Source organism: Danio rerio, chromosome 19 (assembly GCF_049306965.1).
Source record: "Danio rerio strain Tuebingen ecotype United States chromosome 19, GRCz12tu, whole genome shotgun sequence".
Lineage (NCBI taxonomy): Eukaryota > Metazoa > Chordata > Actinopteri > Cypriniformes > Danionidae > Danio > Danio rerio.
The window spans coordinates 3,343,976-3,356,861 of record NC_133194.1 but is presented as its reverse complement, the minus strand read 5'-3'; the positions used below and the strand labels follow the sequence as shown (position 1 = coordinate 3,356,861).

General features: G+C 37.8%; 1 protein-coding gene across 1 annotated transcript in view; it reads left to right on the top strand.

Moving 5' to 3' along the window:
- bop1 (BOP1 ribosomal biogenesis factor) overlaps window positions 1–12,191 on the top strand; it is a 127,095-nt gene extending 114,904 nt beyond the window's left edge. Inside the window, exons 11-16 of the mRNA NM_001077735.2 lie at window positions 856–988; window positions 1,198–1,378; window positions 4,954–5,245; window positions 7,576–7,660; window positions 7,746–7,853; window positions 10,972–12,191. Coding sequence (NP_001071203.1) covers window positions 856–988; window positions 1,198–1,378; window positions 4,954–5,245; window positions 7,576–7,660; window positions 7,746–7,853; window positions 10,972–11,125 — 953 coding nt within the window. The 3' untranslated portion in view covers window positions 11,126–12,191. The remainder of the gene's footprint in view (window positions 1–855; window positions 989–1,197; window positions 1,379–4,953; window positions 5,246–7,575; window positions 7,661–7,745; window positions 7,854–10,971) is intronic.
- Window positions 12,192–12,886: the final 695 nt, after the last annotated feature.

Below are 12,886 nucleotides of genomic sequence, written 5' to 3'. Positions count from 1 at the left end.
GTGCATATAAAGTATATTTGTTTATATATGCTTGCATGTGTATGTATATATTTGTCTGAATATTTGTCTGTGCACGCTTGTATATATTTGTTTGTATGTGTATGCACGTGTACGTATATAGAGTATTCGTGCATGTGTGCGTAAGTATATGTATATATTTTATATATGTGTGTGTATATGTGTGTGTATGTGTATATACATATATATGAATGCGTGTGTGTGTGTGTGTGTGTATATGTATGTGTGTGTGTGTGTGTGTATATATATATATGTGTGTGTGTGTGTGTGTGTGTGTGTGTGTGTGTGTATGTGTCTGTGTGCGCTTGTGTGTATGTAAATTTCATAGAAGTAATCAATGTGTATGTGTATTTCATATTTCAAAGTTATTAACTGTACAATATTGTAAACAAATCATTTTAGGGATTTTTGTACAAACAGGATAGAGGCCTTTTGTTTACTGAAAAACTATTCATTTACTGAACAAATGATGAATTGTTTTGTTTAGAAAATATTGCAAGTAGATAAAAACACAAAGCTAATCAGGAAAAAAAATGTGTAGAACTTTGTTCATTGCTAATGTTTTAAAAAATGTTTTAACACAAAGTTACCTTTACTGTCTTCTATGATCAATAATATTAATTTTTACTCAAACTTTACTCATTTTTACACATTTACTGTGTGTGTGTGTGATATAAATTGTTGTTGTTGTTTTTAATAATGACGCTGTAACATCACATGTCTTTTCTGACACTGAAGCTTGTAAAAAATAGTTTGCACCTGTTATATGATGTTCATCCCTCATCTCTCTGATTGGGGAGTGTTTTATAATGCATGATCTGATGTTTTTGACTACAGGCTCTGATGACTGTACGGTGCGCTTCTGGGAGGTCAGCACTGCACGCTGCCTGAAAACAGTGCAGGTAGGCGGAGCCGTGAAGGGCGTGGCCTGGAATCCCAATCCTTCCATCTGTTTGGTTGCTGTCAGCTAGTAAGACACGCCTCCTTTTCCTCTTATTATCTGCTTGGATTGTTTGATTGACACTCATCTGTATGCTTTCCATCTTATTTTTAGTTGTGTTGGTTAATTAGATAATAAGCTGAATGGCTAGTAAGGATTGGTTGATACATGGGCATACAGATTGATTACAGTTTGTTTAGATGGATAGCTAGAAAGGTATGATCTGTGTGTGTGTGCAGTGAAGACTCGGTGCTCCTGCTGAACCCTGCTCTGGGTGATCGGCTCCTCTGCACCGCTACAGATCAGCTCATCTCCTCCTACGCGGAGCCAGAGGAAGTGAAGGAGCAGCCGGTTCAGTGGCTCGTCTCAGAGGGCGAGGGTCACGAGCAGGGTCACCGCCTCGTTCTCAAACACCCCAAGGTAATCACAACACACAACGTGATGCTCACTCTGTGTACCAATGAGAACCAGTTCTAAACTATTGACGAGAATGATGTCATCACAGCCAGAAGTGGCTAGTAACGAATTACATTCGTTACGTTTACTTGAGTGAAGCTGTTGGGTAACGTACTTTTTGAGTACATTTAAAGATGTGTACTTGTACTGTTAGATGTGTACTTGACTATAGAGAGCGTTCGCGCCTATGTTGGAACGATGGCTGAAGTCGAACGTCATGGCAGGTTTACACTAGGGATGGGAAGATTAACCGATATGTATCAATACGCGGTCATGCGCGTGCACGATGCGAGTGCATCGGTAGAGCAGCAGAGGATGAATGAAATTTTGCAAATCGAGATGCATCGTTTTTTCCAAGATACAACTTATATTTTTAACATAGAATGTATTTTTTATTTATTAACAAGTGTTGTCAACCTGTTTTTGGCGCATAATTTAATCGACCTACATAAAGTAAGCCTTAGCAACGGGCTTGCGGATGTGTACACTTACACTACAACTCAGTGTATCAGGTGTGCGGATGAAGCTAGTGGAGCACCCTCAGAAAGCGCGAGAAGCAAAACAAACATTTTATTCCTCACTGAGTTTTAAATCTAAAGTATGGCAACATTATGGATTCTGCAAAAAGGATGGACGACTTGACAGGACAGATGCAATTTGCAAAATGTGCCGCGCATCTGTAAAATACACGGGCAGTACGACTAATCTGATATCTCACTTGAAGCGGCGCCTCTGTGTTGTTGTGAAAGCATCTTCCAGTGTTCCTGCATCCCCGGCTTCCTGCACTGCTTCAACTGTAGCTATCAGCTCCAAAAGTGGTGAGAAAAGCATTGAAAGTTTTCTCCATGCGCAACAGTTCTGCTCGCTCTACGCCAATAACGAATGCTATTGCATTGTTCATCTGCAAAGATATTCAGCCTAGTGTCACGGAGAACGAAGGTTTTAAACACCTCCTCCTGTTAATTTCTATTTATTTATATTTTTATTAGCCTGTTGTTTACAGTGACAGTGATGTTTCAAAGCAACATAACACTGCTAGTTCACGATCTTAAGTTTTGAATATTCAGTGGCAAAATATATCTTTGTAAAACTTGTTTTCATAGTTGAAAAGTTAAATCACAATTCTTGTTGTGCAATGATAATCCTTTATGTTGAAAGACAGCAAATATATACATTTATAATATATATTGCACTTATACATTCTGTTTATCTTGAAAATACTTAAATAATATGTGCTATATGTTCTAAAATGGCCCTCTACTGTAAACTGACACTCTGGCTCTGAGAGAAAAGCCAGTTTGTAAAAAAAGTCTTGGTTTTGCTTGGTTTATAAATAATCAAACTCATTCAATGGCACAGCATCCTTTCTTACATCATCTCATAAACTTGATCTAATTAGTTAGTGCTGAATTATCGCATTGTATCGTGATATGGGTGTGAATCGTATCGTGTTGCATCGCAATGTCACAAATGTATCGCTAATATATCGGATCGTATTCTTTGTATCGAGATGCGTATCGTATCGGTATTATAGCTTAGATGCCCAACCCTAGTTTACACACATTCCCGAATTCATAAGAATGATGTGTGTCATCACAGTATAACCCTTAGCAGGAAGCGTTCTGCTCGGTTCACGTCAGTGTTTTCCAGTGAACAATAGGAACTAAAGTCTTCTGTCCTGTGAGAGCGTCCGCCGGTCCCCCACGTGAGCTCCAGCCAGAGGCTTTTAGCTGTTGGCAGAAGCCGCAGAAGCCTGTGGTCGTCCTTTTCCTGAAATGGAAAGAAATTTAAGATGCCTCTAGTGTCCAATTAAAACTACTGGAAAAAGTAAAGCAGCGGCACGCGTTGGCAGACTGGCAGAGGCCCGGCCGGCGTTAATAACAGCAGTAAATTCAGTCCCGCCGCGTCTTTGAGGCTGTAATTGGATTAATCGTGTGTGGATTTACCACAGAATGACTTCCACCTCTGACCTCCGTCTAGCAGGGTTTCCACTCCGTCCGGCCAACGTCACATTCCCTGACTTTCACATCGAGTAAAAAGCTGAATTTCCATGACCCATCCACCTTAATATTCACATTAGAGAAAACCAAAACAACTTCTGCTGCTTGATGTTTAAGCTCGCTTTACAATGTATATTTTGCTGAATAAGGCGAATAATTCATCTCAATTAATTATGAACTGAAACAAATGTGTTTGTCTTGGTAATCTTCAATCAAAGTCTGATGATCACGCGAAGCGGCTTCCGGCTTCAATCGCTCTATCAAACTGACTCATCAAATGGTAATAATAAATATTTACAAAGCGATGTAATGCTTTCAAAAATCACGATTGCAATATATATATATCCATGCCTAATATCTGATGGGCAGAAAGTGCTCATTTTTTTTTTTTAATTAGATGTGCATAAATTAGATGCACCAAGCCCAGAGACGCCATGCTTTTATATACAATTCACTTTATGCGTGATATAAATAAAAAGTGATCATAAACTAATATTTTCTCAATATAAATGACTGGCAGCTTGGACCCGGAAACAGTATTCCATACGCCACCAACACGTCATAACTAACATCTTAACTAACACTTAACTAGCGGATATCGTTTAAAATATATTCGATAGTTGTATGGATTCGCGTTAGTAGCTTCAGGACCATCAGGGGACATTTTTCAATCCATTTCTTGGTTTTTGAGGGCTTTAATGATGGGAGTTGGGCTCACTCATTTTTATGTGTTTCCAAATATTTGATGACTCATTTCTCAATGTGCGTTAGTAGAGGACACTGGCCTAATTCTGCCCTGCATGCATTCCTCTGTTCCTACAGACCTGCAAATGCACATACCTGACACAAGTCTTGTTGTCGATCCCAGTTGTAAGAGCAACAAATAATAACTTGACTTCTAGTTGATCATTCGGAAAAGTGTCAAGGTGGATTTTTCTGATGAATCGTCTGTTGATCTGCATCCCAATCATCACCAATACTGCACAAGACCTACTGGAACCAGCATGGAGCAAGATTCTCACAGAAATCAGTCAAGTTTGGTGAAGGAAAAATTATGGTTTGGGGTTACATTCAGTATGGGGGCGTGCGAGAGATTTGTAACATCAACAGCCTGAGGCATCAACACATTTGTGCTGCTCATTACATTACAAACCACAACAGAGGGACAATTCTCCAGCAGGATAGCGCTCCTTCTCATACCACAGCCTCCACATCAAAGCTCCTGAAGGTGCTCCAGGATTGGCCAGCCCAGTCATCAGATATGAACATTATTGAGCATGTCCGGGGTAAGATGGAGGAAGCATGATCATGTTTTATTTTGGTCAAATAAGCGTAATCTAGAGGCCTTTTCCTTTCATATAAGCCACTTCTGATACCAAATGATCAGCTAGAAGTCAAGTTATTTGCTGTTCCTAAAACTTGGATAGGCGACAAGACTTTTGTCAGGCAGTGTAAGGTTTCCATTGGATAATTGGAGATTTTGAGCCAGATTGGAGTCGGAGTTTCTATTGGTGTTGATTTTGTGTTGTGTTTGTGCAGGCGGTGAGGCAGGTGACGTGGCATGCTAAAGGAGATTACCTGGCGTGTGTGCTGCCCGACAGCAGCAGCAGTGTTCAGGTGCTCATCCACCAGGTGAGCAAGCGCAGGACGCAGAACCCCTTCCGCAAGAGCAAGGGTCTGGTGCAGTGCGTCTCCTTCCACCCCGTCAGGCCCTATTTCTTCGTGGCCACGCAGCGATACGTGCGCGTCTACAACCTCATCAAGCAGGAGCTCACCAAGAAGCTGATGGCCAACTGCAAGTGGATCTCCAGCATGGCCATCCATCCAGGAGGTGCGGCATTAATGGAAACACCACATTAACAAAACAGTTTAACAGGGGAAGGAAATCTTCACAGTATTTCCTTTAATATTTTTTCTTCTGGAGAAAGTCTTATTTGTTTTATTTCGGCTAGAATAAAAGCCCTATTTTAAGGTCAATATCATTAGCCCCTTTAAGCAGTATTTGTTTAGGATCTTCTACAGAACAAACCATCGTTATACAATGACTTGCCTAATTACTCTAACTTTACACTAATTAACCTAGTTAAGCCTTTAAATGTCACTTTAAGCTGTATAGAAGTGTCTTGAAGAATATCTAGTCAAATATTATTTACTGTCATCATGACAAAGATAAAATAAACCAGTTATTAGAGATGAGTCATTAAAACTATTATGATTAGAAATGTGCTGAAAGAAATCTGCTCTCTGTTAAACCGAAATTGAGGAAAAAATATACGGGGAGGCTAATAATTCTGACTTTAGCTTTGTGTTTGTATTTACAGGCTCATATTAAAACTCCCCTAGAGTTATATAAAACACATTAACAATGTTTAGAATAGAGCTTGCAAGCTATTATTTTGAAGTTTCTTTTTTTAAATCAAAGAATCATAAATGTAAAATGTTTCCCTGATAACTTATTTAGCAAAACATGTTTACTAGTTTAGTTTTAGAAAGTATTACATTTTGATTTAAGCTGATCATTCTGAGAGAGCACTGTGTGTGTGTTTGGGCTGACATTTGATGATTTTTATGTGCATCTAATATTCAAATAAAATACAAGCAGATTGCTAATAAAAGCTGTTATTTTGGACTTTTATTTTGCACTATTATTTTTTTAATCAAAGAATTCTAAAAGTAAAACATCAGTCTCCACTATATCTTTTAAATGTATTTTTTTAATATAAATTTATAATGTATTAAATGATGACAATAGTGCATTATATCAAGAGGGCACTTTTTTCTTGACATTATTTTGCATGTCAATTTTTATGTGCATTAAATAATCAATAATAATAATTATACAAAAATCATTAAAAATACTTGCAAATAAAAGCGATTCTTTTATATTTCTTCAAATGATCCTATAAACAGTTTCCAGGGGTCAGTTCTTCGTACGTGGATTACTCGGTTAGCTGGATTTGGTTATTGACGATTTGACACAATCCAGGATCGTTTACTTCTTCAAAGCTGATCCGAGAGTTGTTGTCATAGCAACAGTTCTGCTAGCTTAAGCCTGATCGGGAGCAGGTTCAATTCATATAAACAGGAATAATATCGGCTCAGGTCAAGCAAAGATAATGAAGTATGTTTTACTAAATTGATGCTTTACTAAAGTTGCAGACGCCTTTACCAATATCAAAATGCTTTTGTAAACAACCAGTTATTCTGTACACCGATTAAAAAACGGCTACTATAATAAGGAAACTCTTTTCTAAACACTGATTTGCATTAAAATACATGATGAATACTCTTGACACATAAAAGTGTAAAGCCTGCAGCTCACAACAGATGTTGAAGGTTATTGCGTGTCATATTTAACACACCGTTTACTGCTAATTTGATGTAATTTTGCACACATGGATAATTTGAATATTAATCAGATGATGTCATTACGCTGCTGTGCCGTCAGCCAATCGTTGCATTGCTGATCATGATTTCGAGGATCGATAGATCTGTCCTTCACAACACACGCAGCGATCTCAGATCAGTTTATCCAGACATTCTAATCTGATTCGCGAACTTGTTTGAAGAACCAAATTAGCGAGAGATCAGTTATCAAGATGAAAGATCCAGGATCTGCCAAATAATCTTAGATCATTTAAGCGAGGTACGAAGAACAGACCCCAGTACACTGTGGAGCAAAAACAATTCAGTACTGATAAGTGTATGAATCTTTATATGTACAGTACCAATAAGTGAACATAATTCTGTATAAGTCAGGTCTAATTCTCCAGACTCTTACAGTGTATTATATAAAAAATGAGTGTGTGTTTTAGAAATGTCCTTAAAGGGGGGTAGTTCATCCAAAAATGACATTTCGCTCAGTTTATTTGCCCTCAAGATGTTTCAAAAACACGGAAGATAATTTGAAGAAGGCTGAAAACCTGTAAACATTGACTTTCATAGTCAACAAATACTACGGAAGTCAATGGTTACTGGTTTTCACCATTCTTCGAAATATCTTCCTTCATGTTCAACAGAAAAAAGAACTCATAAAACTTTGAAACAAGTACAGGTTGAGTGAATGATGAGCGATTTAAATTGTGTGTGAACTGTCCCTGTAATGTGGCATCAGTGGTCGCTCTTTGGAAGTCAAACATGGCTCTTTTTTGTTTCCCACAGGTGACAATGTGATATGCGGCAGCTACGACTGTCGTCTGGCCTGGTTTGATCTGGATCTGTCCACTAAACCGTATAAAGTGCTCCGGTGAGTCAGGTTTTGATCATGCGTTCAGTCTGAGGAAACTGCCGCTCATGGTGACGTCTCTCTGTTGTGTCTCTGTGTGCTTCAGACATCATAAGAAGGCCCTGAGGAGCGTGTCCTTCCACAGCCACTACCCGCTGCTGGCATCCGGCTCTGACGACGGCAGTGTGATCGTCTGCCACGGCATGGTCTACAAGTGAGTCTGACCTCTCTGAGTCTCTCCGCCTGCTGCTTTTGATTGTCCCTATTCAGGGCCTCATTCGTGCATCTCCTATAGAACGCATGAACCGTTTTTTTTTTCTGGCATTGTGTCGAGGTTCATAGAGAAACAGAATATTAAATGAGAAAACGGGGGCTCTGGCTTGTTTTTTCTACTGCGAGCTGCCATTTTTAATGATTTATGTACACTTTTTTTTTTATCAGAGTGTGTACGTACAGGAGTGTGTTCAGTGGGATGAACACACCACGTCTCTCTTTACTGTGTGTGTGTGTGTCTAGTGTGCGCCTGTCAGGCTGGTGTCCAGTGTTTCTGCTAATGATGTGTGTCTGGTGAAGGGCAGGCGTGATGGGGATGAAAAGCCTTCATCATGTCTTCATACTCAATCTCGGGATGTCTGTTATTTTTCCGCTTCTTTCCCAGTCTGGACTGTTGAAGTGTGCGCGCACACACACACACACACACACACTCAGCACATTTCCACAGTTCACTCTTTATGACCTTCAGTGCTCTCAGACGGAGATGAATCCACTTAAATCATCTTTCCTGATGGCTGACTGGGCTGAAATAGACTAGTTCAGTGCTGGACTAGATTAGTGTGCTCTACTAGTGCTTCATCCTCATGTTTTATTATTCACATTATGAGTTCAGTGTTAATGTTGAATCTAGAGATGTCTGGATCATCAGTTTTATTCATTTAGTTTGGCAAAAAGCAGCAACAATCTTTTGTTCTGCAACAATTTGTTGATTTTGTTTGAATGTTTTTTGAGAGAGAAAGGAATGAGGTATTATTGAGAAATACTGAATGACTTGATTGCTCTGTCCTAAATGTATACACTATATAATATTTCAAGGTAACTTTTGTAAGCTGTTTGGACAGAACTGTGTGTCCACTGTCATGTTGGAGTGATATAAAGACATTAAGTCCCTTTTTTAAAATTTCCTGACGTTAAAATAGGATGCAAATCCCTCCCGTTTTGAGGCGGAACACAACGTGACGTATGAGTGTGGGTTTCCCCACCCACTGTCGCGTATTAACAAGACTCCATAGTAACACATATATTCATATTCACAAGACAGGACGTGCACAAAACAACTGAGATTAAAAGATCTGTTCAGCTCTCTGTGATCATCTGCACATCAAGAATGAGTTTTACAAGTTTAAAAAGATTTTAAAACCATGCATGTGTGTAATAAAGAGAGTAAAATCACTGTAATTCATCACCACAGCCGCATATCAGTATAGTTATTAAAGATGCTTCAGACGGGGTGAAATATGTGCCTTTTTACATTTAATTAATTAACATTTCATGTAAAATATGCACTCAAAATGTTTTGAACTTTTTAGTATTACAGTATGTACATTTCCTGCATAAGACTTAGTTTTTAGTATTAAAATGTAAGCGTTTATTTAAAAAATAAAATAAAACCTGCATAAAATATATTTGTAAAGATTTTAATATTTAAATATACATTTGTATAGTGTTATTGAATTATCTCTGCATTAAATCTGTTCATTTATCAAAAATGTCAACTAATTTCATAGAAGTTTATGGAATATATGTTATTATTCAAATTAGATATGTACATTTAAATTAGAAAAAATATTTTAATAGTAAAACTCTTTTCTTATTATTATTAAAATCAAGTATCATTATAAAATAAAAGTGTAAAAACTCTTTATTTTATTAAAATAAAAGACTGTTATATGGCACCTATGATGAAAATTCTCTTTTGTCAGCTGTTTGGACAGAAGTGTGTGTTTATATAGTGTGTCCACAGTCATATTGGAGTGATAGAAACACAACTTATTTTTATTATTTTTTTAATATACTGAGGTTAAAATACTGTAGAATCCAAATCCCAGTGATTTTTAAGCCGACCGCAACGGTGAAGTAGGAGTGCGGTTTTCCCCACCCATCGAATTGATTGACGGCCATGTACTAACAAGACTCCATAGTAACACATATAATCATATTCACAAGACAGGACGTGCACAAAGCAACTAGGATTAAAAGATCTGTTCAGCTCTGTGATTATCTGCACATCATGAATGAGTTTTACAAGTTTGAAACGATTTTAAAACACTGCATGTGTGTAATAAAGAGAGAAAATCACTGTAATTCATCACCACAGCCGCATATCAGTATAGTTATTAAAGATGCTTCAGACGGGGTAAAATATGTGCCTTTTTACATTTAATTAATTAACGTTTCATGTAAAACTGTTTTGAACTTTTTATTATTAAAATAATTGTACATTTCCTGCATAAAAGATCTAGTTTTTAGTATTAAAATGTAATCGTTTATTAAAAAAAAAATCTGCATAATATATATTTGTAAAGATTTCAATATTAAAATATACATTTGTATAATGTCATTGAATTATCTCTGCATTAAATCTGTTCATTTATTAAAAAATGTCAACTAATTTCATAGAAGTTTATGGAATATATATTATTATTCAATTCAATTAATATTTAGGCTATAGTGCTAACCACTGAGCCCCCATGCCGCTCTTTAAATTAAATGTCTACATTAAAAAAATTTAAAAAGCTTTTAATAGTTAAATTCTATATATTTAACAGTTATTAAAAAAAATAAATATTACAAAAATTAGTCTTCATATTCTATTTCAAATAAAACCCTAAGCAATTGAAAAAGATTAAATCTAATACATTTTATAATATAATAATTATTTGTTCTTAAATCAAGCTGTAAAATCTTTTAATTCCTCCAAAATATTTCCGTTCATTATTAAATCATTTAATAACAATTATTCTGTGTAAAAATGTTCACTAATATAAACTTCTACACCTTAAAGAAGGAAACGTTTAGCCATGAATCAATCCATTGTAAAATGCTTCAAATGTGGTTTTAATACAACCGTCATACACTAAAATACAGCGTCTGCTTGCTTCAATAAAAATCAACTGCTGATTCACGAAAGCGTCCAGAGTTGAAGAAACCTCCACTGACAGAACACAATTCAACATCCATTATTACAGCCAAAATCATTACTGAGAGACAGTTATGAGCTCTGCTAACCCTACCAATGTGTGTGTGTGTGTGTGTGTGTGTGTGTGTTTACCCATCAGTGACCTGCTCCAGAATCCTCTGATTGTCCCGGTCAAGGTTTTGAAGGGTCACAGCATCACTCATGACCTCGGGGTCCTGGACGTGACCTTTCACCCGACTCAACCCTGGGTGTTTTCCTCCGGGGCCGACGCAACCATCCGACTCTACACCTAAAAACCCAACCATGCATAAATCCCACACCGCTCTCCCAGGACATCCGCTCGTACGCTGCTGGCAGGATTCAAGAGCCAGATCCCAGATTGAACATGTCATTATAATATGTGTTTGCCTTTCTTTCTTTTTTTTAACGCTAGAAGAAAAATACATCCAGCCGCTGTTGGAGTCCCGCCGGGATCGACTGACGCTGTGAAACCAAAGGCAGCGTTTCCGTATCGGCACATTTCAGCCCGACTGCTAATCCTTTAGACAAGGAAGCTGAATTTGAAATGAAACAAATGTCTGATGTTTGCTGATGCCAAAGGAAACAAACGTGAAAACAAGACGTCTGTCCTTCACCTTCGCCACCCACCCACCGCCGTCAGTCTGCTCGCTGATTATCGTTTTTTATCTTGTAAACTCTTTAGCAGTCTTGTTTCAGAGCCGGGGGTCTTTTTAATTAAACATGGTGTTTCTGGAAGAGTGTTCAGAGCTTTCTTTTTCTTTCTGGATTATGTTTAGTATTGCTTTTTCACAACTATTGAAGTTGGTAGTTACAGGTTTCAGCATTCTTCAAAATATCTACTTTTATATTCAACAGAAAATAAAGAAACTAAATGGTTTGGAACCACTTGCGGCAGTAAATAGTGAGTAAATGTTGATTTTTGGGGCGCAAACTGCCCCTTTAATGTCACCTGTTAAATCAGGAATGTCCACACTCTGTACTGGAGGGCTGGTGTCCTGCAGATTTTAGCTCCAGCTTGCCTCAACACACCTGCACAGATGTTTCTAGAAAGCCTAGTAAGAGCTGGATTAGCTAGCCCAGGTGTGTCTGATTGTGTTTGGAACTGCACTTTGCAGGACACCACCCCTCCAGGACCGAGTTTGGACACCCCTGGTCTACATGATTCATTCAGATATGCAAGTTTAATCCACATTAATGGAAAAACACATCGTAAGTAGAAGCCTGAAACTCTGTGTAGACATTGTTTTTATTTGCAAAGGTGAGTTCAGAATGTAATGTTAACTTCAGCAGTCGTGTTTCAGAGCCGGGTTTCTTTTTAATTAAACATGGTGTTTCTTGAGTCGTCAGACTTTTGTTTTCTTCTGAATTATGTTTAGTATTGGTTTCGCCGACTATGGAAGTTAATAGTTACAGGTTTCAGCATTCTTTAAAATATCTACTTTAGTGTTGAACTGAATAAAGAAACTCATAAAATGTTTTAGAACCACTTGAGGGATTAAATGGTGAGTAAATGTTCATTTTTAGGTGAACTATCCTTTTATTGTCTACACTGGGTGATGTCAGCTGTTAAATAATTCTTTTAAATTTGCAAGTTGAATCCACATTAATGTCAACAGAAAATCATAAATACAAGCTTGACCAGCCTGGTTTAAGCTGGATATAGCTGGTTTTGGCTGGGCTCCCAGCCTGGCTAGGCTGGTCAAGCTGGTTTTAGCTGGTCATCTTCCAGCCTGACCAGCTAAGACCAGGCTGGAAATGGCTGGAAACCAGCCTGGAAGTGGCCAAAACCCCTCTAAAACCAGCCTGGTCGACCAGCTAAAACCAGCCAACCAGCCTAGGCTGGTTTATGCTGTTTTTTTCAGTAGGGAAGTTGACCTTAATAAACGTAACTTTCACGTTTCATTCTTAGAATTCAGTGTCAGCAGTTTAAAGTTTTTGCTGAAATCATTTCTGCAATCAAAAACGAGTGATGTGTCTGATTCAGCAAAGCGTGAACTGACCTGATATGACATGAGAACTGCAGAGTCCAGCAT